At 47.6% G+C, this 23,879-nt stretch overlaps 1 protein-coding gene and 1 long non-coding RNA gene across 13 annotated transcripts in view; both read left to right on the top strand.

Moving 5' to 3' along the window:
• The window catches only part of auts2a (activator of transcription and developmental regulator AUTS2 a), a 447,079-nt gene that overhangs the window by 205,214 nt on the left and 217,986 nt on the right, over positions 1-23,879 (top strand). For all 12 annotated transcript variants that reach the window (XM_034293328.1, XM_034293333.1, XM_034293331.1 and 9 more), the window contains one exon: positions 5,755-5,856. In XM_034293328.1, coding sequence (XP_034149219.1) covers positions 5,755-5,856 — 102 coding nt within the window. The remainder of the gene's footprint in view (positions 1-5,754; positions 5,857-23,879) is intronic.
• On the top strand, positions 14,054-15,710 carry LOC109615978. Its single transcript, XR_002197003.3, has 3 exons — positions 14,054-14,242; positions 14,630-14,667; positions 14,808-15,710. It is a non-coding gene; the product is annotated as an uncharacterized LOC109615978 (long non-coding RNA).

The raw sequence follows: 23,879 nt of genomic DNA, 5'->3' as shown, positions 1-23,879 counted from the left end.
TTAAATTGCAATTAGTGTCTGTGTACAAATAAACAATGACTTTTTAGCTCTCACGTGGATGCACTGAGCAGACTAGACACTGAGCCATGGGGAGCAGAAAAGTACTGTCAAACGACCTGCATAACAAGGTAATGGAACTTTTTAAGATGTAAAAAGATATCCAAAGCCTTGCAAATGCCAGCCAGTACTGTTCAATCACTTATTAAGGAGTGGAAAATTCAGGAATCTCTGGATACCAAGCCAAGGTCAGGTAGACCAAGAAAGATTTCAGCCAAAACTGCCAGAAGAATTGTTCGGGATACAAAGAAAAACCCACAGGTAACCTCAGGAGAAATACAGGCTGTTCTGGAAAAAGACGGTGTGGTTGTTTCAAAGAGCACAGTAAGACGATACTTGAACAAAGTTGCCAGAAAGAAGCATTTACTGCACCAGTGCCACAAAAAAGCCCGGTTACAATATGCCCGACAACATCTTGACACGCCTCACAGCTTCTGGTATACTGTAATTTGGATTGATTCTTCTGCATGAAAGCTGCACATGGGACGCTCTTGGACTTTCCAGCACGATAATGACCCTAAGCACAAGGCCAAGTTGACCTTCCGAAGGTTCTGGAGTGGCTATCACAGTCTCTTGACCTTAATATCATCGAGCCACTCTGGGGAGATTTCAAACGTGCAGTTCATGCAAGAAGACCAAAGACTTTGCATGAGCTGGGGGCATATTGCCAAGATGAATGGGCAGCTATACCACCTGCAAGAATTTGGGGCCTCATAGATAACTATTACAAAAGACTGCACTCTGTCATTGATGCTAAAGGGGGCAATACACAGTATTAAGAATTAAGGGTATGCAGACTTTTGAACAGGGGTTAGTTCATTTTTTTTTTATGATTGTGCCATTCTGTTATGACCTGCAGTTGAATGTAAATCCCATAAGAAATAAAAGACATGTTTTGTCTGCTGACTCATGTTTTCTTTACAAATGGTACATATATTACCAATTCTCCAAGGGTATGCAAACTAATGTACATCCATTTTAAAGCAATTTTATATGTTAACTTAAGTAGAAATTGCAATTTAGGGAAAAAATAAAGCTATTTTCTTCTGATTTAAACTCCTCCTGTGAGCTTTCAAAAACTGCAGCTCTCTGAATCTGGTTATCCACAGCAAGGGGGCGAAGGACATTACAGACATCCTGTATGATATGTTGTTGATGTTTCTGGTGAATTTAGCTGGACCCTGGTGCTTTCCACACTATTTGATACCAGTTCACACATTCCCTTATGACCCGTGTAATAGAACTGATATATTTACCAGTTATGGTAAATCCACTCCAGGTCAGGTGCACACACCGGTCCACAGAAAATGTTTCTAAACTAAAATAGAGGCTCCTGCATCTTTCATATTTGGGGTAATATGACTCCATTTACTGTATGACATGGAGGCATGGATACTATGATGATTGTCTGGAGGTTTTTCATTTAGGCTATTATCTGCCAAAAAATCATGCTGACTGCTGATTGGAAACAGTTGTTAATTCTATACTTCAATAAATATGGGGGAGTACGTTCCACCCTAACGCGGAACAGATTGAGGGAATACCAGACCTCAGTGTATTTGAGTCAATGGCAGATGCACTTGCTAGTAGTTTAAATGTTTCATTAGATGCTAATGTCTTACTGTGTTTTTAATTGTTGTGAAATTAGCCTGTAGAATATTTAAACCATCTGTTTGTTAGATACAGTATCTTGCTGCAGGACAAATCCTTACCCACGCAATGTGGATGAGCAGGTCATTAAATAAATGTATCTGTATGTTTTCAACCTGCCTGTTAATATGTTCATGTTTTTCTTACATAAACACAGAACCCATAAAAAAATGTGGTAATGCATTTAAAACACATGTGTAGGATGCATTTAACAATTGGTGCGAAAGAATAAATAGGAAATTAGAGAAGCCTTATAAAGCATTTCAAATCAATAGTTATTATTGACTGATTTGCTGAACGTGATTGTTTATTTTAATTAGTGATTCGTTAAATGGTCTCTCCATTGGCTCGTTAGGTTTCACCTTTGATGGTTGGCTGGTTAGCCAGGAAGTCATCCAGATGTGCTCGGCAAACTGGTATTTCAGGGCTAGAGATCATTTGTAAATTTGGAATACTTACATTTCTTTGGAAATATATGATTTGACTAATTGTTCTGAGGGTATTTGTGATTGTCCACATTTGTTTGGACTGTAGGATCAACAGATTGACACTGATATGTGCACAGGTGGTGTCATTGTACCTCAACCCACCCTCTCTGACTATAACCATCATTTCAGCTCAAAGTTTTCTGGAATGCAGATGTTGCATGTAAACTGCCCACAAACAAGGCGAAATAATTAAAAAGGCAATTAAAACGGTACCTATTTTATTACCAAAAAACTTTCCCTTTGGCTAGATAGGCCCACGAGGCAGTTTGGTCTGCGGTAGGTAATAAAGCAGTTCTGAGGGGAAGTAAAAAATAACTCACCAGCCCACTGTTGTACATCTTAATTGAATATGTATACGCTATAATGGACCTACTGTATAAATGTTTTACTTATTGCCTATTTCTGGCCCACAAATCATTCATGATTAACAAATTACAAAACAAATGTAGCCCTTTTAATTTGAAAATCCTGATGTGGCCCCTAAGCCAAAAAGTTTGCCCTCCCCTGGGCTACAATATGGTATTTCTTCTACAGTTGTACCCAATTTCCCAGTCACCCCAACTCATTGGTAGTCAGCTGGGAATGAAATCTTCATCCGCTTCATCTTGCCAAAACTGTAAATAGTAGTGAGTGGTAGTTTTAGCCTTTTTACTGACTCTTTTTTTCAAGTAATTTCATTAGTTTGTGCCAGTAATGCCCAGAGCATGGCCTACCGGCAGGTGATAAATCAATCATCATTAAAACCAACTAGTAAATTGAATTCATCATTCAGTCGTTCACAAGTCTTCTTAACTTAAAGGGCCATTTCACCATAACACAACTACTTAATGTACTAACTACTAATGTTAGCAATGATACATTTGTGTCATAGAAACATAAAAACACTATCTATTCAACACAATCTAGAATGAGCAAATTTGAATTTTGCAGTTAAATCTATTTTCTTTGTATCGGTGTATTGATAAAATACCACAAATTCTTGAATTTGCAGCGAACCTAGATACTGACTCCTAACAAAATGCTGATCGGGTTAAAACTAGCCACTTGCTTTTCCCCTTCTCTGATATCCGGAAATACTCCACTTGTGCACTGCTCAAAATGGCGGGAAAATCCTACCCGACATAATGAATACATAATGTGTAGAGGCGCAGTATTGTTATTGCTGCATCACTTTGGATGTCCACTACAGATTTATTGGAACAGTGAACATGAGAAGAAAATCCCAAAAGTAATAATGCAGCTTTGAGTGATGAAATGTGATGTGACTGGCTAGAGTAATGACTGGACCGTGGTCATGATGATCTGCACACTGCTATTGCTGGGATGACACGCTAACTCATGACACTCTGCTTTATGTACCTACACAGATTGGTTTATCCCTTAGAAGTGTCTGTTCTGGGAGGTCATTCAATCTCATCTCTGCTTTTTGATGGCTCTGATTTACTGTGACCACTACCATTCCCTTCCTTCTTTTAGCACATCTATTAATCACAGAGTAAAAGGATGAGTCCATCACGGCATGGAGTGGGCGAGGATGATTTGCACCTCTGGATAAAACATGTAAATCTCAGAAGTAATTTAAGGAGGCTTTAAGAGAAATAAAAGGAACCAAGCCAAGGGAGACATTTAGCAAATCACTTTGTAATGGCAAAGTGCCTGTCTGGCCATGTTACAGATCTGAAATATAATCTAGCTTTATTGAATGGGCTTTGTCAGGAGGTTGTTCTTAACACATACTGAGAGGTAAATTTACTCAAGATTTTCATTTCAGAGCAAGTATACTTTCTTTTAATCAATAGAAACCAGGGAGCTAACAGTATTTATGTGATTAGTTTTAACACCAGAATTCTGTCATTTTGATGATACTTGAACTTTTTCAGTAGATTAATCCAGATCTGTATACTGTACTGTGTCCTACTTGTGCATTGTGTTTGACTTATTGGTCTGGTTAGCAGTCATATAGCTTTGTGATCTGAAGGTTTGGGATCTGAAGGTTATGTCATTGTTATTACATTGCTGTGTCTGCACGTGTGTGTATGTGTCTGCGCGTGTGTATGTGTGTGTGTTTGAGAGAGAGCGAGAGAGAGAAAGAAAGAGAGAGATTCACAGCACTGCCAGCAGGGACCCTGGTTGGTTAATGAATATTATAGGTCAACATGTTTTGATGAACGACCTGCAGACTGGGGCATAAACAGGGCACAGTGCCGTCCCTCCCATCTTCCCGTGCCCTTTCTTCAGGGCTCTGTTAGTGTGCCAGTGTGTATGCCCAGGATAATACTTCATCCCTCTCCTCTCTGAAAATATGAGAACTGCCATCTGAGGACTTGGCCTTTTACGAGAAAATGGAGAGGGGAAATGTCTTTTTGTGAAGAAAAAGGGTTTTGGAGGCAATTTGTGATATCACACATGCTGGAGCCCCTGTGTGTGTTGTGTGTCCACAGCTTGGTTCCCTCCAGCCCTGGTGTCTTGTGTGGCCTAGCTCTCCTCCCCTTTAGGCCCATCAGGCATGTCCCAGTGCTCTGGCTCTCTCTTATCACTCTCAGCACTCAGCCTGGCTCACAGCCTTTCACCCACCGCAGTATTCTCTCAAGGAAAGGATTCCTTTCACATTGCTAATGGCTACAAAAAAAAAGAACGTTTTCATTTTAATTATACATTTAATTCAAGGGCTCTTTAGGCGTTTCCGCTTACCCCGTGCCCTTTCAAGAAATGATGGCCGGCATGAGGATATAAAAAATCTTGATATCAAAAGCAACCGGTGTAGTTCAGTCAGAAAGAGGAAAAAAAGAGAAAGAAAGAGGCTCTCTTAAAGAATACTCTTCCTCCTGTGTGCTTCTTATAATGCCATACTCTGCTTTTTCTATTTGGTGCAAGTGCAGCCGTTTACTGCTTTGCTCCACACTGGCTCCATAAAGATTTTTTTTATGTGCTTTCAAATTAAGCTTGCGACGCTTGGCAAGGCCCACTGGTCAGGTCTGGTCTCCAGGTTCTGGAAGTAAGGCATATTATGAGGAAGCTTCAGACTTGGACCAGGCTGGCCCTTGAAATTCCAGGAGCCCCACCTTGTTCAGCCTTCTGGAGTGCTCAGATGTTCTTGGATCTCACATCACATCTTCCACCTCCTCGTCTTCATTTTTGCTCTCTTGTTTTTTCTCTCTCTGTCTCTCTGTGAGTCTGACGCAGTTTCTGGAAAATGACACCTGCTGAGCTCCTGTAGTCTTTGTATGGGGCGTCTGACAGTTGGAAAGGAAGGAAAGACAGCTTTTGAAGATTTTTGAAGGCTTTTCTGTTTCTGTTCTCTGCAAGTTTGATACAGATTTCACAGTTAGGGATCAGATGCTGACTGTCTTGTCATTTCCAGGCTGGAGTGACGGCTGCTGGCTCAAGAGGCCTTTAAACATGGTGTATTTACACATACAACACAGTGTTGCCTTCAATGTATTAATGAAAGACATGATTCTGTCTGTGGGAGAGAGATTCTCCTCAGACAGTATAATATATGTGAAGCTTAAAAACAATGCCCTCTCATAACGTCATGTGTCGATTTTCTGTCTTTCAGCTGAAGCCAGGACAGAACAACAGTAAGGACAGCGACAGCGAGAGCGTGAGTGGAGGTTCCAAGCCTTCTGTTGGAAGTAGCTCCAGAGAGAGGCTGAGTGACGTAAGTTAACAAACGAATAAACAGACGACAAGATGTGACGCTATACAGTTGTAGGTGTACAAGCTTCATTAGACTAGTGGTGGTCTACCCCAGCCCCAGGGACATGGGGTACTGCTGCTTTTCTTTTCTACCTGGTAGTTCATTTGACTTCACCTGGTGTCCCAGGATTAAATGAGTCCATTGTTAATGGGCCGCGATAAAACCAGCAGTACTCTGGGTCCTGATAACTGGAGTTGAGAAACACTGCATTAGACAAGTGATTGAACATTACACCATGGAGTAATCCTATAGCTTTACTACTTCACGACCCAACCACATTTCTTGGATGTTGTCAGAGATGTTCTGTAGATACCCCAATCCACCTGGCTTTTATAAATGTATAGCCCGATACACTTTTTTTATTAAATGCATACTGCTTCTAATAATATAGCACATTGTAACATCTGGTACATAATGTCCAAAAAAATACATATATACGTTCAACTAACGTAGGTTTGATTTGTGTGTTTCGTAAAGATGACATAAGGTAAGTTTCAGTGCCTGAAAACTCAAGAACAGTTTTAAGATGATTGCATGCTGCAGATTACAAGCAACAGGTAAGTGCTGAAACTGAAAACGAATAAACATTGTCTGCATTGGCCCATAACTGGAAACCTTTCCAGCCTGTGGTGAACAGGGCTGTTTGTACAGTTACAGTTGGTGTTACAGTAGATCCGTACACACCCAGGCTATTGCTATTTGAATAGGAACATCCTATTTACCCAGTGTCTTGTTCCTCCATCACTTCTTCAGAATCAAAACAGTAAATGTATTGCATTTATTTATTCAACTTGTATTTAACCAGGCATGTCAGTTGAGGTTACATTTTATTTTCAATGATAGAGGTGCAAACAGGGTGAGAGATCTATCTCTATAAATCTTTAGGAGTTCTTCATATTGAAACTGTGGGGGAACCCTTTATAATTTCTTCCAAAAACCCTTTAAATAGGGTTCTTAAAGAACCTTTTGGGGTAGATTTCTGAGCAGGTAGGTTGGTCATATGGTTCTTTGAATAACTTGCAAATAGTTCTCTACAATGTCCTTTGACATGTTTTCTTGTTACTGTTTGTTTTCTTGTTATTGTTTCAATGTAAAGGATACTCAGAGAACCTTTTTTTAGAGTGTGCTGTACTAAGACATGGCCTATTTGGAGAAGTGAGCGGAGCAGCTTGGGTCTAGGAAGGCTTTAGAGTCTTTGTGAGGGCTTGTTATCTAACAGACTGGCTCTCAGAAGGTTCTAAGTCTCTGTGAATGCCTGTTATCTAACAGACTGGGCATTAGAAGGTTCTTAGTCTTTGTAAAGGGTTGTTATCTAACAGACTGGGCCTAAGAAATGTCTAAGTCTCTGTGAATGCCTGTTATCTAACAGAGTGGGCCTAAGAAGGTTCTAAGTCTCTGTAAAGGCATTTTATCTGACAGAATGGCTCTTAGAAGGCTCCATGAAGGCCTGTTATGCTATCTGGGAACTCCACTTCAATATTTGATTTTAGTTTCCAATTGTAGAGGTATTGATTCAGGGTTTTTCTCCAAAACATCTTTTCATTATATATTTTTGATTAACATTGGGTGTAAAATCTATCAAGATAAGGTTATTTTTATCTTAAACTATACCTGTTTCCTAGTTTGTGTTATTTAATATGACTGATTTGCCACTGATTTAATATTACTTAAATTCTATCCAAATGAAGGAATGTAGGTCCACTATGTCTTCATCCATCCAACACCAACAAAATGCACAAAAATGACTGTACTACGTTGCCAAAATACTTTTGTCAACTATAGTTTGTAGTAAATGATCATCTAAAAACATTCTGTTTTTAGACGCGATTCCTCTGAATAATTTCCAAACAGATTTAGTCATTAGCCTGTTCTTGGAATTAAGTAATAAAAAAAAAATATTATACTTGAAAAATGAACATTTAATAAACTTATCTCCCTTCCTCTGAACTGAATACGTTGAAATAAGTTGACTTCAAACCCAAACAAACATGCTTCTGTAAAACACGCATGGTTTTGCAACTGTGTTCCATTGAAACCAAAACATTGAACATGAGTAATATCTTAGAACCCCCTATTATCTGCATTTCCAACAGCAATTTTGAAATACATCTTCAATTACCGAAATGTCACAAAAATCTTAGCTAACATGTCATTAATTATAATTTCTGAAATTTCAGTGGAAATTTTTAGAATTCCTTTTTTTTGTCTTATAAATGACAGATTGTAGTCCTCGGTCCACAGTACTAGAAAGTCGTACAGTACCTAGCTTTCTTGTCTTCTGGTAAAGTAAAAATAGACTCATCACTTATTATTTGATGTCTGCTGTGACAAATTTTATGAATTGCAACTTGTCTAAAACTATTTCCATGCATTCCATTTTTTAAATCTACCCCCCCCAAAAAAAACCTCAATTTGTTTCTATAGGAAATGGTTTTGGGGTATAAAGGGTATGTTGAGTATCAAAACGTACCATTGTTTCCAGTGCATTTACATTTTGAGAGGATTTAGTTCTCTGACCACAAGAAATGACCGATAATGGGGGTGCTGGATAGTAGGGAGATGTTAGCTGCTATTTCCAGAAGGGAGCTCGCTTCAGATGATCGAGTTATGTTCAAAGGATACTTCAAAGCCAATTCCAAAGAACATGCTGCCAAATGAATGCGATTCTATACAGTTTGTAAGAAGTTTAAGATGCGATGGAACGGTTGACGAAAAAAAGGAATTACAGAGAAAATATACTGACTGATGTATTAATTTGAGGGGGGTAATTAATATTTTCCCTAATGAGCTGCCTTAGCCCCCCTAAAATAGGCCTAGCGACATCCCTGATGACTGCTCAAACCCTCCCCACAAAAACAACAAAAAAGCTACATTAGCACTGGCATTGATTAAGTGATCCAAAGAACCAGTAGAGGCAGCCACCTTCTCTACTTGTCCATTGGGTCGTCAATTCTTGTGCACTTTGCTAACTTATCTGATGTTGAATGCCATTGATTTTCTTTTTTGTTTTAACACTGTCCCAAATCTTAACCCTCACCTTAATCTTGCAGAATTTATTCAGTCTTATGTAGATCAAAATTAGAAGTGTGCCCTGAATTAATGAAATGATGCTAATAAACTCCCCTTCCTTTATAATTCTGGTACTGCATCTACAGAGTTGCTGCTATCAGATATGGCCCATAATTAAAACTGTCAGTTGGAAGGTGAGGCGAGTCACTGACAAATACACAGATAGAGCAAGTGACGCAGTACCGATTCTGCTGTGTATCTTATAGGATGCTTGGCCAGGCATGAAATCAAATAAGTAATTTTACGTCTGCATCAGAGATCAGAAATGATACCTGCTGCATCACCTACTATTCTGCAGAAGCCAGACAGAAGAAAGACACAGAGAAAGACTGAGAGGGAGGGGGCAAACGAGAGGGAGAGGAGTAAGAAATATAGTATGACAAACAACAAAGGACAAATTGAACTGTGGATGGACAATTTTACTGCTTTCAACAACGGAGCGTACAGCCATGGAAAATGAGGTAGAGTCTGCTGTCATCCATTAGGCCACACTACGTGATATGCGCTTTGAGAGGAACACTAACAGTGCTGTCATTCAGAGCCCTTTGGAGAAGACGGACATGTGATAGCCTGTTGGTTTCAATAACAGGGTAACACTGCGTGTGTTGAATTCTAAGTTCCAGAATATGATTTGATGTGGTGCTTGCTATACGTTATGAGACTTGTTATGCCGTCTGCATTGAAAATGAACTTCAGGAGCGGAATGTGATAGAAGCATCTGTTTATTGCCATTTGGGGTCCCGCTTCCAACAAAGTGCAACTTGTGGCTTGACAAAACATTCACATACATCTGGATTCATGCGCAATAAATGATTCATACATGTGACAGAACTGTGCGATATAAACCAGGGTGTTTTAAAGAATGGCATAAGGACTGCTTAGTAAAAGCTACATCAATTATATTTAATGGAGGCACAGAGAACCTTTTCATGTCATACTTAAATAATTCTAGTATAACTAATTAATCCTTTTCTCCCCTTTTCCTTTTATCAAAAAGCTATGTAAAATGACGAACGGTGCCCATAGTTCGGTAGAGTAATGGAGGTCCAAGGTCCCAAACACAAGGCCATATAATATTGCTTATTTTTACTTAGTGTGCAGAAAATCACATTATAGTTTCAATCATAGTGTGCAGTGCTAAGTCCACTCAGGTCTTTAAGACATTCATTCCTTGCCACTGAAAGATCAGCCATAGAAAGTTGGTGCTTGTTGTTGGCCTGCATTGTCGCTCTATAACGACTCCTTGTGGCAGCTTGTGAGCTGAATCAAGGTAGAACACCAGAAAATGCATTCAGTCTGGCCAGTAATTACTCCAGGGTGGACTTCCTGGTTAAAAGGAAAGCGGGACAAGAAACTGAATGAGTAAGATGTACTTCCAAGGACACATAATCTCAACACTGACTGTCCCAAGACAAAATACAGAAGAAACTGGCAAAATAAATGATGATATGGTTCCAGTAGAATGGTTTTACTCTACCTGGTGGCTAATTGCTGAGTTAGGTTGGCTAAAAATAATATCCACCACCTTAATCAACCTCACTCTGTACAATAACAACAACATGTACTGAATGTTTATAACATTTGTTGACACGTTATGTAGTTTATTATACAAAGTTGGATAGTAATGCAGTACAGATCTGCTTTGGAGTATTATGTCATCTTTATGTGACTTAATTAAAGGCGTGACGGCCTTTTGCCTTCCAGCTTGGCCTTGTTACTCAGGGTCTGTCCCTTAACACCCATCAAACTGTTAACTCTCCCGTTCAGATCCAATGTCTTCCCCATAATATTTACTTTGGCTTCAATTTCACCAATGACAAAATATACCTCTTTTTGTAAAAAAGAGCCGTAATTCCCCAGTATTTTAGTACAAATGCCTCATATTACATCCCATTCAACATACCTCTAAATGTTCTATCACATTTTTTTCCTGAAGTATCTGTACTCATGTTTGAACATCCATATGTTCTTTGTCATGTGGTTGTGAAAATAGTTTTGTCCTCCACACCATTTTCCACCCTTTTCCTTCACTCTGTGCCCTGAATGCAGGGTTGACTGGAGCCGGACCCCGACACTGTATTTACCTGTCTGACTGGGAGGGCCTTCTGCTAAAGCCTCTCTGAGTGTCCAAAGGGAGCTGCTGAAGGCAGGCCTGTGTCAGTGAAGGGTTTTAACCTGACATGCCACTTAAAGTCATAATGTGAGATGGTCCATCCTGGATCCCAATGGCTCTCTGAACAGGTCCTCCCTGACTGGGCTATAAAAATCCACTTCACATGCCCCAGGAGGGCGCAGCACAGCCCCGTCACCCAATGGAGGGGGAGGAGAGGGAGATGGTGTGAGAGAGGTGTGGAGGGAGGTTGGAGAGTGGGAACTGGGAAGGGTTGGGGGTTAGTGTGAGAAGTGGAGAGTGAGAGAAAAGAGAGGGGCGACCCGAAGCCATAATGAAACGGATGAGGTTCTGGCTCAGAGTAGGATGATTGCGATACAAGGCCGGCCTAACACACCATAAGCCTGTTACTCAGCTTAAAATAGATTCCCAGAGGGCAGACCCCAGACGTAAGTCACACTGCAACATGTCCATGCACACACGTACGTACACACACACTGTGCATCAAAGTGAGTTATTAGTCCCGTGGAGCAGTGTGAGGCAGGGCTATGAGTGACCCTGACCATTTGTTAGACACCAACAGTTTGCTAATGATGTTTGCTAAAGGCCTGCCTGCAACCAGCTCGCCCTCTGACTGCACAGATGAAACGGATGCGCCTCCTGTGTTGGCCTGGCCCTGCTTGGGAGAAACAAAGAGGGCAAGGTATGTCAGAGCGGTCCCCATCGCGTTGGTCTGACTCTCTCTCCATCGCTCTCCTCTCTCGTTCCCTCTTCTCCCTCCTCGGTTTGGCCAAGGCAGCTCATTAGGGCTCACAAATGGCACATCCGCCTGGTGTTTAGCCTTAACCCAAAACCCCAGCTGAATTGGCAGGCTATGCTACATTCGTCTGAAGCCTCCGGTCCCTTTTGGGAGCGTTTGAAGATCAACGCTGTGTTTGCAGCGGGTATACAGACTTCCCTCCCTCCCCACTACCACCACCACTGTCTCTCCCGTCTCCCCCAGCCACTATTCCCTGCCTGGGTGGCAGGAGTCAGGCAGGAGTCCTGGGCAGAGGGTGTCTGGAGGGTAGGGGTGGGCGGGGAGCCTGGGATGAATCAGTCGTGTTTAGTCTCTGTGGCAGGGGTGAAATGCCATCATTACCCGGCTGCCTATCAAATAAATTGGCAATTACAGGGCTTGGAATGCGAGTAAACACCACAGTACTCTCTTTTTTTGTTACTACCCAAGGCCCTTGATGAGAGATGGGATGGAGCGAGAGAGAGAGAGAGAGAGAGAGAGAGAGAGAGAGAGAGAGGGAGCGTTTGGTGTCTTAGCCTTCTAGTCAGTTCAGGCAGAAAGCAGACAGGCTGACGAGAACCGTGATGAGCAGGGGATGCTCTACATTTCACCCTAAAAGACGGGGACAGTAAATAATTACATTTAGATATAAAAAAAGTATCCTCCACTGTTCGCCACTCTTGGTTTGTTGACAGGTCCATTCTTTCAAGCGTCAGTCTAGATGTCAGTATGCTGGAAGTACCATTCCTGAAGGTCACTGTGTGTGGACCTGCCAACTCTCCTTCAGAAGCTAACTCTCACCGGGCAAAGACAGAGCCCGCCTGTGTTCTTATACGTAGCCAGTGTGGCTGATGATGTCGGGCTTGTTCCCGATGCTCCATCGGAGATTCATGCGTCTTTCCGCATCTCATTCAGATGAATGACTAAGGTCAGGATCTGTGATTCTGACAGCCAAGGAGGCAGGGTGGGACAGGCCCTCTGAGGCCAGCCTCTGGGGCTGAGCCTGACCAGATCAGCCAACCTCTCGTTAACAGGTCGATGAGCATAGAAATACTCATGCAGGACAATCCACATATTGAAGGCATACTGCGCATAATAACGGCAGTAGACAGGGCTGAGACAGTGAGATGTTTTACGGCTTATGTAGCCGTATGCTGGCCTCTGGCTGGGCCCATCTGATAGTCGTTTTAGCTGTCTGATGGTGTGTGGGTGTGGTGGGGTTCAGTATCGTCCTACTGGTACGTGGAGGCTCTCCAGTTGAAATTAAAATGTGAAAACTGTGGGTTCCTTTGAAATGCGTTCTTGTCTGCCCCGGCTCGGCTCGCCTTCTCACATATGAGACGTTATTATCCTGCGGTGCGGTCTTTGAAAGTTGCTTTAGAATGAAACATCTGGAAGTGGTATCTGGAAATGTCTAGCCCTCCGAGTGCTTTCTGCTGAAATGGAGCAAAATGAACTCTCCCTTGTGATTGGTAAACCCTAACCTGGTTATTAGTGGCTTTTGATGAATCCAAGAAAGTCTATTCAGAATTCCTTCTCACATGTGGCAAAACGATTCCAACTCTCAAATTACTGCTTTCATGAAGCGATAATATTTTTCTAATAGAGTTGTTGTTTTTAATGATCACTATGATTATTTAATTTGTTCTAACATATGAAGAAACCACAATGATTTCTCTGGTATTTGGTTTTTTCAACCTGCCGGTTCTTTTCTTACCCTAGGGCCAAAGGGACTTGTATTTATTTCTGTGTGCTGGGCTGTGTCTAAAGGAGACCCGGCCCTTCCATTGATCTGGTTGTGTAATCTGGTCAGAGCATGTCTGTGTGACATTGTGTCCGTCCCACCTCCTCGGTACCTATTCTGATTACTCCCTGACACACCACTGTAAATGAGGTCACAGTCTCCCTACAAGTCCAGATATGCCGGCCAATTTGCTCCGACATGGAAGATGTAATTGCTTGCATCAATTATCCTGTTTTTTCCATACTCTCCCTCTCCCACTCTCTCACTGTCCCTCGATCTCTCCGTCTCTCTGTAATTTAAAATATTCCTTATTAGAGACGAGCATTTAGATATGGCAGTCAGAATGTTATACCTATAATTAGTTAATTATCATCGTATCATCCTCCACGTGACCCCGGCTCAGTCAGTGATGGGGAGGCTGTCAGCGTGGAGGAAATTCAGTAGATCCACAGAAAGCCTTTATGATTGTGTTCGGGTCTTACAGCAGCTATGTAAATCCTGCGTGAGTCATGGCAGGCTGAAACCTGGCTGCCTGCAGAGCAGACACCAACTCCATAAACCTGCCCCCCGATGCCACAGTTCCTGACCTCCAGCTACACTCCACAATCACAGTTAGACGGAGGGGTCCTATAATGACTTGTAAAGTGTAGGTAATCTCAGAGGAGCATGCACTCGCTCTAATCATGGTACTCTACCCCAATCACACTATCATTTCACAACAATGTAACATCAGACTGAAGGACTTTTTGGCAAGCATTCTAAATCCGATTCTACACAAAGGCCATTTTCCCCACAATTACTCATTTTCTGAGTTATGCAGGAATGTTGTATTTATTCATGGAAAAGCCTGGAAGATACTGCATGTTTACCCAATATTTCTCAGATGTTATGAGCTTTTAAAGAGATGCAGTACTCTTGTCTACGAGCACCATCTCCCCTGTGATTCATTATGCCTGTGAACTCCGTACAGCTAGCTAGCTAGAGGACATGGGAAAGAAAGAGATCTTGAACTACTTTTCCTTTGTCTTTAAAGTGAAAGTGGGCAGCTGAACAGGCTGTCTTGAGGAAGAGGTGAGACGTGGCTTATTTCCACCTCCAGCGTTTCAGATCGAGCCTTACGATATAGTACCCCGCCGCCCCCACCCCACGTCTCATACACTCGCCCATCAGCTCTGCTGGCTCCAGCTTCCCTTCTCTGGTCTGTCTTCCAGGTACCCACAGTCGAGGTGTCAGGAACAGATTGTGACACTCGGTGACATGGCAGTCAGGCAGAATTACGGCGCACCTCTGTCCCACTGTCATCCCTCCACAGCCAGCCGTCGGTCAGCGTTTCAGAGATGGTACACTGCAGAAAACCCATGTCTTATCAAGTGGATTTTTCTTGTTTTCAGGTTCAAAATCCAACCCTTCTTAAAATAAGATACATTTCTTTAACAAGCCACATTTGTATTAGATAATAACCCTTGGTTTGAGTGAATATGCCTTGAAAATCTTGTTTAGCGTATGAATCTTGTTTATATAATAAATGTATAAGTTCTTCTGACTTAAGAGAGAAACTGAAACAGAATCGAGACATCAGACGAATATTATCAACTAATTTTCCAAAAACTTGCCATTTTCAGATGCCTAAATATATATGTGCTTGTATGCTTGTTACAAGGCATCTTACCTAGTGTTATTTGTCTTGTTCCATTGGCCCATTCAAGCAAATAGCTCCCTAAATGTCATTATTTTCCACCTTACTTTTTGAGAGTTATTTTTTGCAGTGTACTGCTCTACAAATCACAGATAGACCATCCGAAACAGACAGACAGAAACAGACAGACAGAAACAGACAGACAGAAACAGACAGACAGAGCTCCATGGGTGCTTTGGGGGACGCCGCCTCTTCTCACATGTTTTAAACAGGCACCCGGGTGGATCTAATCTTCTGAAATATAATTAGTGGCAGAAAAAGCCTGATAATGTGACAGTGTGCAGTGACCTCAGAGCAGCCCTTAGGTGGTAGCATAGCTGCCTGCCTGCCTGTCGCATTGCAGTTCATCTCTGCTAATTATTTATTGTAGCACAGGGCCTCTGCCAGTAATCAGGGGTCATCATATTAAAATAACAAAAAAAAAACGATGGAATGTTGTGTGAAGAATATGTTATTACAGTAAATAAAATGTAATTTGTCATGTTATTATTGAATTAAATAAAATGTTGGCATACTGGTTCAAGCTGATTTGTGTAGTCTACCAGTGGAGTCAGTGTATATGAGGATTAATGGGTTGCAGTGGTGGTGTTGAATGTCATTGTTGATGGTTGAAAGTATTGAGCGCCTGAATCTTATCCATATGTTTTCAGGAATTACATAAATAGGTTCAACCTGAATCTTATCCATATGTTTTCAGGAATTACATAAATAGGTTCAACCTGAATATTATCCATATGTTTTCAGGAATTACATAAATAGGTTCAACCTGAATCTTATCCATATGTTTTCAGGAATTACTTAAATAGGTTCTACCTGAATCTTATTCATATGTTTCCAGGAATTACTTAAATATGTTCAACCTGCATTTTATCCATATGTTTTCAGGAATTACATAAATAGGTTCAACCTGAATCTTATCGATATGTTTTCAGGAATGACATAAATAGGTTCAGCCTGATTCCAATCCATATGTTTCCAGGAATGACGTAAATTGGTTCAGCCTGATTCCAATCCATATGTTTTCAGGAATGACGTAAATAGGTACAGCCTGATTCCAATCTATATGTTTTCAGGAATGACGTAAATTGGTTCAGCCTGATTCCGATCCATATGTTTTCAGGAGTGACATAAATAGATTAAACCCGATTCCGATCCATATGTTTTCAGGAATGACGTAAATAAGTACAGCCTGATTCCAATCCATATGTTTTCACGAATGACATAAATAGATTCAACCCGATTCCAATCCATATGTTTTCAGGAATGACATAAATAGGTTCAGCCTGAATACATTATGACTAATCAGGAATTCGATGCAAGATCCTCTGGTACACTTGCCAAGTATTACGGCTTCGAGGCTTCCAATAACAAATCCTATTCCACATCATTTCCGCTGAAATTATGCATGGAATAGAAACAGCATCACCATCCTGTTTAACTTTTCTGTTTGTGTCTGTTTGCTCTTTGGCGCCGTATTGCATCTGTAACTGTCACGTCCTGGCTGTGCCCCTAGCCATCTCTGCGCTGGGCTCGGGGCATAGCCAGGACAGGACAGGAGGTGGCCTTTAGCCACCTCTACTCCTTTTTTTGGTTTCCCCAATTGGAGGCAGGTGTTAGTCATTGCCTCCAATTGGGGACCCTATTTAAGTTTAGTTTGTAGGCCCCAAGGCGTGGTTCATTTTGGTTTTGTTTATCCTGTGTAAGGAATACCCACGTCACTGGTTGCTGCTTTTTGTTTTGTTGGAGTCCTGCATTCTTTATTTTGTATTAAATGGATTACCTTACCTACCTCTACTCTGCGCCTGTGTCCTCTTCATCCCACATCCGTGACAGAATGAACCACCACCAAGAGACACAGCAGAAATGGACGGTAGGGGAACTCCTCGGTTGGCCGGACAGCGACACCGAGGAGGAGGAGAACCCCTACTGTCCTCTGCGGCACACCGGGCCTCCACAGCATCCACCCCGGAGGAGACGTCGACGGAGGCGATGTAAGCAAACCTCCGTGTGTCCGCCCCAAGAATTTCTTGGCGGGGTGCTGTGGGGGCAGGCGGAATGGAAGGACGCGGCCGTGCCACCCGTGCTCACGTGTGGGGTAGTCCAGGTGCCCCAGCCCTGCCCGGTGCCAGCTCCTAGGCGTCGGGCAACAACGCCGGGGAGGCCTATGAGGGCTTTCCCTGATGTTGGGAGATGTGAGGACTGGTGGGGCTATCGGGACCCGCCGTACCGGTTCTCGCAGCCAGCGCCCCCTGCTGCCCGGGAGCCGCAGCCGGCGCCGCCAGCGCCCCACACTGCCCGGGAGCCGCAGCCAGCGCCCCCCGCTGCCCGGGAGCCGCAGCCTGCGCCCCCCGCTGCCCGGAAGCCGCAGCCTGCGCCCCCCGCTGCCCGGAAGCCGCAGCCTGCGCCCCCCGCTGCCCGGGAGCCGCAGCCAGCGCTCCCCGCTCCCTGGGAGCCGCAGCCAGCGCCGCCAGCGCCCCCCGCTGCCTGGGAGCCGCAGCCAGCGCCCCCCGCTGCCTGGGAGCCGCAGCCAGCGCCCCCTGCTGCCCGGGAGCCGCAGCCAGCGCTCCCCGCTCCCTGGGAGCCGCAGCCAGCGCCGCCAGCAACCCCTGCTGCTTGGGAGCCGCAGCCAGCGCCCCCCGCTGCTTGGGAGCTGCAGCCAGCGTCCCCCGCTGCCTGGGAGCCGCAGCCAGCGCCGCCAGCGCCCCCTGCTGCCCGGGAGCCGCAGCCAGCGCCCCCCGCTGCCTGGGAGCCGCAGCCAGCGCCGCCAGTGCCCCCTGCTGCCCGGAAGCCGCAGCCTGCGCCCCCCGCTGCCCGGAAGCCGCAGCCTGCGCCCCCCGCTGCCCGGGAGCCGCAGCCAGCGCTCCCCGCTCCCTGGGAGCCGCAGCCAGCGCCGCCAGCGCCGCCAGCGCCCCCCGCTGCCTGGGAGCCGCAGCCAGCGCCCCCCGCTCCCTGGGAGCCGCAGCCAGCGCCCCCTGCTGCCCGGGAGCCGCAGCCAGCGCTCCCCGCTCCCTGGGAGCCGCAGCCAGCGCCGCCAGCAACCCCTGCTGCTTGGGAGCCGCAGCCAGCGCCCCCCGCTGCTTGGGAGCTGCAGCCAGCGTCCCCCGCTGCCTGGGAGCCGCAGCCAGCGCCGCCAGCGCCCCCTGCTGCCCGGGAGCCGCAGCCAGCGCCCCCCGCTGCCTGGGAGCCGCAGCCAGCGCCGCCAGTGCCCCCTGCTGCCCGGGAGCCGCAGCCAGCGTCCCCCGCTGCTTGGGAGCCGCAGCCAGCGCCCCCCGCTGCTTGGGAGCCGCAGCCAGCGTTCCCCGCTGTCTGGGAGACGCAGTCAGCGCTGCCAGCGCCCCCCGCTGCCCAGTGGCCGCAGCCGCCAGCTCCTCCCGCTGCCCAGTGGCCGCAGCCGCCAGCTCCTCCCGCTGCCCAGTGGCCTCAGCCGCCAGCTCCTCCCGCTGCCCAGTGGCCTCAGCCGCCAGCTCCTCCCGCTGCCCAGTGGCCGCAGCCGCCAGCTCCTCCCGCTGCCCAGTGGCCTCCGCCGCCAGCTCCTCCCGCTGCCCAGTGGCCGCAGCCGCCAGCTCCTCCCGCTGCCCAGTGGCCTCCGCCGCCAGCTCCTCCCGCTGCCCAGTGGCCTCCGCCGCCAGCTCCACCCGCTGCCCAGTGGCCTCAGCCGCCAGCTCCACCCGCTGCCCAGTGGCCTCAGCCGCCAGCTCCTCCCGCTGCCCAGTGGCCTCAGCCGCCAGCTCCTCCCACTGCCCAGTGGCCTCAGCCGCCAGCTCCACCCGCTGCCCAGTGGCCTCAGCCGCCAGCTCCTCCCGCTGCCCTGTTTTCGCCGCCGCCAGGACCCGCCGTGGACTGGCCGCCGCCCGGGCCCGCGGATGACTGGCCGCCGCCGCCCGGGCCCGCGGATGACTGGCCGCCGCCGCCCGGGTCCGCGGATGACTGGCCGCCGCCGCCCGGGCCCGCGGATGACTGGCCGCCGCCGCCGCCCGGGCCCGCGGATGACTGGCCGCCGCCGCCCGAGCCAGCGGTTGACTGGCCGCCCGAGGCCACGGATGACTGGCCGCCGCCGCACGAGGCCGCGGATGACTGGCCGCCGCCCGAGCCCGCGGTGGACTGGCCGCCTTGTCCCGCAGCGCCTTCACCTGCCCAGGAGCCCCCGCATCGTCCTACGGCGCCCTCGCCTGTCCCGGCCTCAGCGGCGCCCTCGCCTGTCCCGGCCTCAGCGGCGCCCTCGCCTGTCCCGGCTCTCCCTGAACCTCCGCCGGCTCTCCCTGACCCTCCGCCGGCTTCCCTGTCTCCGGCTCCTTCGCCGGCTCTCCCACAGGGTTCTGACCCTCCGCCGGCTCCCCCGGCTCCTGCTCCTCCACCGGCTCCTATTCCCCCGCCGGCTCCCCCGTCTCCTGCTCCTCCGCCGGCTCCTGCTCCCCCGCCGGCCGTCAACCCTCCGCCGGCTCCCCCGGCTCCTGCTCCTCCGCCGGCTGCCGACCTGCTGCCGGCTCCTATTCCTCCGCCGGCTCCCCTGTCTCCTATGCCTCCGCCGGCTCCCCCGGCTCCTACTCCTCCGCCGGCTCTTCCGCCGGCTCCGGACCCTCCGCCGGCTCCCCCGGCTCCTGCTCCTCCGCCGGCTGCCGACCTGCCGCCGGCTCCTATTCCTCCGCCGGCTCCCCCGTCTCCTATTCCTCTGCCGGCTCCTATTCCTCCGCCGGCTCCCCCGGCTCCTACTCCTCCGCCGGCTCTCCCGCCGGCTCCGGACCCTCCGCCGGCTTCCCCGGCTCCTGCTCCTCCACCGGCTCCTATTCCCCCGCCGGCTCCCCCGTCTCCTATTCCTCTGCCTGCTCCTATTCCTCCGCCAGCTCCCCCGGCTCCTACTCCTCCGCCGGCTCTTCCGCCGGCTCCGGACCCTCTGCCGGCTCTTCCGCCGACTCTTCCGCCGGCTCCGGACCCACCGCCGGCCCTTCCGCCGGCTCCGGACCCTCCGCCGGCTCCCCCGGCTCCTGCTCCTCCACCGGCTCCTGCTCCTCCGCCGGCTCCTACTCCTCCGCCGGCTCTTCCGCCGGCTCCTGACCCTCCACCGGTTTCCCCGTCTCCTATTCCTCCGCCGGCTCCCCCGGCTCCTACTCCTCCGCCGGCTCTTCCGCCGGCTCCGGACCCTCCGCCGGCTCCCCCGGCTCCTGCTCCTCCACCGGCTCCTATTCCCCCGCCGGCTCCCCCGTCTCCTGCTCCTCCGCCGGCTCCTACTCCTCCGCCGGCTCTTCCGCCGGCTCCTGACCCTCCGCCGGTTTCCCCATCTCCTGCTCCTCCGCCGGCTCTTCCGCCGGCTCTGGACCCTCCGCCGCCTCCCCCGGCTCCTGCTCCTCCGCCGGCTCCTATTCCCCCGCCGGCTCCCCCGTCTCCTACTCCTCCGCCGGCTCTCCCGCCGGCTCCGGACCCTCCGCCGCCTCCGCCGGCTCCTACTCCTCCGCCGGCTCTTCCGCCGGCTCCTGGCCCTCCGCCGGTTTCCCCATCTCCTGCTCCTCCGCCGGCTCTCCCGGCTCCTGCTCCTCCGCCGGCTGTCGACCCTCCGCCGGTTCCCCCGGCTCCTGCTTCTCCGCCGGCTGTCGACCCGCCGCCGGCTCTCCTGCCGGTTCCTGTCCCTCCGCCGGCTCTCCCGTCTCCTGACCCTCTGCCTCCCTGGCCTGTCCCTGCGGCTCCGCCTCCCCGGCCTGTGCCGGCGGCTCCGGGCGCTGAGCCTCCGCCGGTCCGGGTGTGGTCGTCCCGGTCTTGCGGTCGGGAGCCCGCGCCTTTGGGGGGGGGTACTGTCACGTCCTGGCTGTGCCCCTAGCCATCTCTGCGCTGGGCTCGGGGCATAGCCAGGACAGGACAGGAGGTGGCCTTTAGCCACCTCTACTCCTTTTTTTGGTTTCCCCAATTGGAGGCAGGTGTTAGTCATTGCCTCCAATTGGGGACCCTATTTAAGTTTAGTTTGTAGGCCCCAAGGCGTGGTTCATTTTGGTTTTGTTTATCCTGTGTAAGGAATACCCACGTCACTGGTTGCTGCTTTTTGTTTTGTTGGAGTCCTGCATTCTTTATTTTGTATTAAATGGATTACCTTACCTACCTCTACTCTGCGCCTGTGTCCTCTTCATCCCACAACCGTGACAGTAACCTGTGTAACTCAACCCAAATACCCCCAATTTTGATGTCGTCTCGGGCTGTGGTAGTGGAGCCTCTTCCCTTTGGTTGTGTCCAAACGGCTCCTGTGTAGTGTAATAATTTTGACCAGGGCCTATGGGAAGCCTTTGTTCCTTTCCTCTCAGTGTGCAGGCCGTTAGGGTAAGTTTAATAAGTGATATGTGAAGCCTGGAGGATTCTCTCTCCACAAAGGTCTCACTTTGATTGGACGCATGTGGAGAGAGCCCAAGGAGAGAGCACCGGTTGCCATAGCAATGAGAGCAATGTGGGAACTGGGCTGTGTGAGCGAGGAAAAATGGGGGAAAGAAGAAGATTTGTTCTTTAGCAGTAGAAATCTCAGTACATAGACCAACATACCGCTGTCCTGAAATTTAAACTATATTCAAACACATTCATACTGTACACATTCTGTCATACACACGTATTTATCAAATATACTGCAGCAGGTCTCAGACCTGTTCATTGGGAGCAGCAGACGTCACCCATTTTTGTTGTAGCATTGAGCTCATCTCATCTGATTCACCCAATCAGAAAGTGATAGTTGGTTAGTTCACATTCAATCCGGTGTGTCAGCTCTGTAAAAGTTCAAAAACATGGAATAGCTGCCGGTCCCTGAGGAGACGTTTGAGAACTGAACTCGACCTGTGTCCTTACTGTATTTTACAATGTCCTGCTGGGGGTGCACTGAGGCCCAGTCTGGGAGCCAGAGTAGATGTGGTCCAGTACAGTACCGGTGCCCCCTCATAAATAGAGGACATTCACTGCTGGGTATCACTTACCTCTCCTGGGCCAACCAGTCATCGTGACCCTTGTCCTTTCCCACCCCTAACCCAGTTTGTTAACTCACTGGGTTATCACAAATATCTTTCTCTTTCCCATGCCTTGTTTTATCTTCAGGGCAAATCTTGTTTTCCCTTCCAAACCTTTGCATATTGTCACCATCGAGCTAAATAACCTTTTTGGACAGAACGTGAGTAGATGAAAGAAAACATACTGTTTACGTGCCATTTCAGTTTTTACTTGGCTTGTATTGACGGCCGTGGGCTGGTACTGAGTGTGGTATGTGTATCATTTGACCAGGCCCTTGTTAGTTTCCACTATCCAGATGCCTATTCATTGGCTACATAACAGTAGGTACACTGTACAAGATATATTTTGCTACACAGAACTAAATACAAACAGCAAGTGACTCGCCATTTTCTTGCCACAATCACTCTCAACTCTCACGGAGACAGGTTGTGTACCATCTCTTGGTAGAATTAACAGCTCTGTCTGTTACTACCAGTCAGTCCACTCTTCACCAGTGCAGTGATTAGGAGAACGATCTTTATTTCTTTACCAATGGTAATATTTGAGCCATGTTCTTTATTTAAGTTGACAAGGCGGCCCACGTTTTTAGTGGAATGTCCCTGGTTCTTTATCCTGAGTAATTAATTGGAGCAGATATCGATAATCAGACCTTTTGGTCTAATCATAATTGCCTGTAAAGGATGTTGTAATATCCCTGTACTATACTCACTTGCTACCACAGATTTTTTTTTTTATAAGCGTTGCATAAAGCATTGCACTGCATGCAGCCACACCATCTGCTCCCAAACACAGGTGAATGTTATTACAGTATATCATAAATGTCTGGACATTAACTCACAAAATAACAACAAATATCCACCATTCTCGTTTCTCACTCATCGCACTGAAATACTTCAGGAGGGAGCTACCTCAAAGAATTGAAATACTGGTAGCAGCTGGAGAGTGAGATATTTGGGGTGTGTTATATGGCCATTATACCGCTGCTAAAGACGTTTAGGCCTGATGCATTACGGAATGCCTGGATATAGCACTAAGCAGTTATTGCCATGGTTTATGATTTAATGGTCAGGTTCCAGTGAACATGATGACATCAATTCTTAAGCAGTGTGTTGGCCCTCGCCAGGACTTCAGAAGCATGGTTCAGTCCAATGTTCTTCAAATGTATGGATGAAAGCTGGGAACATGACGTGCCGAGCCTGTTGTATAATCTTTGCCCCCCTCTCTCGATATGGAAGCAAACCTGCCGGACTCCCCTAGCGAGCTGGACTGAGACTCAGTGGATTCATGTGCACAGGCTAGACCAGGGGCTGCCTTCATCCTTACCAGGAATGATGTGGTCTCCATGTTGTTTAGCTTTCAGCACCCAGTTAATTCATCTGGCTTTGTACTGTTCTTGCCTACTACTGTAGCCCTGTGCGTGCAGTGCATGAATTGAAATAATGGCTAGTAAAGAGGGAGTCAGGAGGGAAAGAGATGAGTTAGGCATGGAAAAACTGATTTGTTGTCCTTGGTATTACCCCAAGAATGTCGGAGAGCAATTTTCAGGCTTACGATCTGAGAATGTTTAGCTAATATTATGTTTTGCATGTGTTTTGAGTTGAGCCCTGTGTTTTTCAAT

Source organism: Esox lucius, chromosome 7, assembly GCF_011004845.1.
Source record: "Esox lucius isolate fEsoLuc1 chromosome 7, fEsoLuc1.pri, whole genome shotgun sequence".
NCBI classification, from domain to species: Eukaryota; Metazoa; Chordata; class Actinopteri; order Esociformes; family Esocidae; genus Esox; species Esox lucius.
This window is presented reverse-complemented; position numbering and strand designations above follow the sequence as displayed.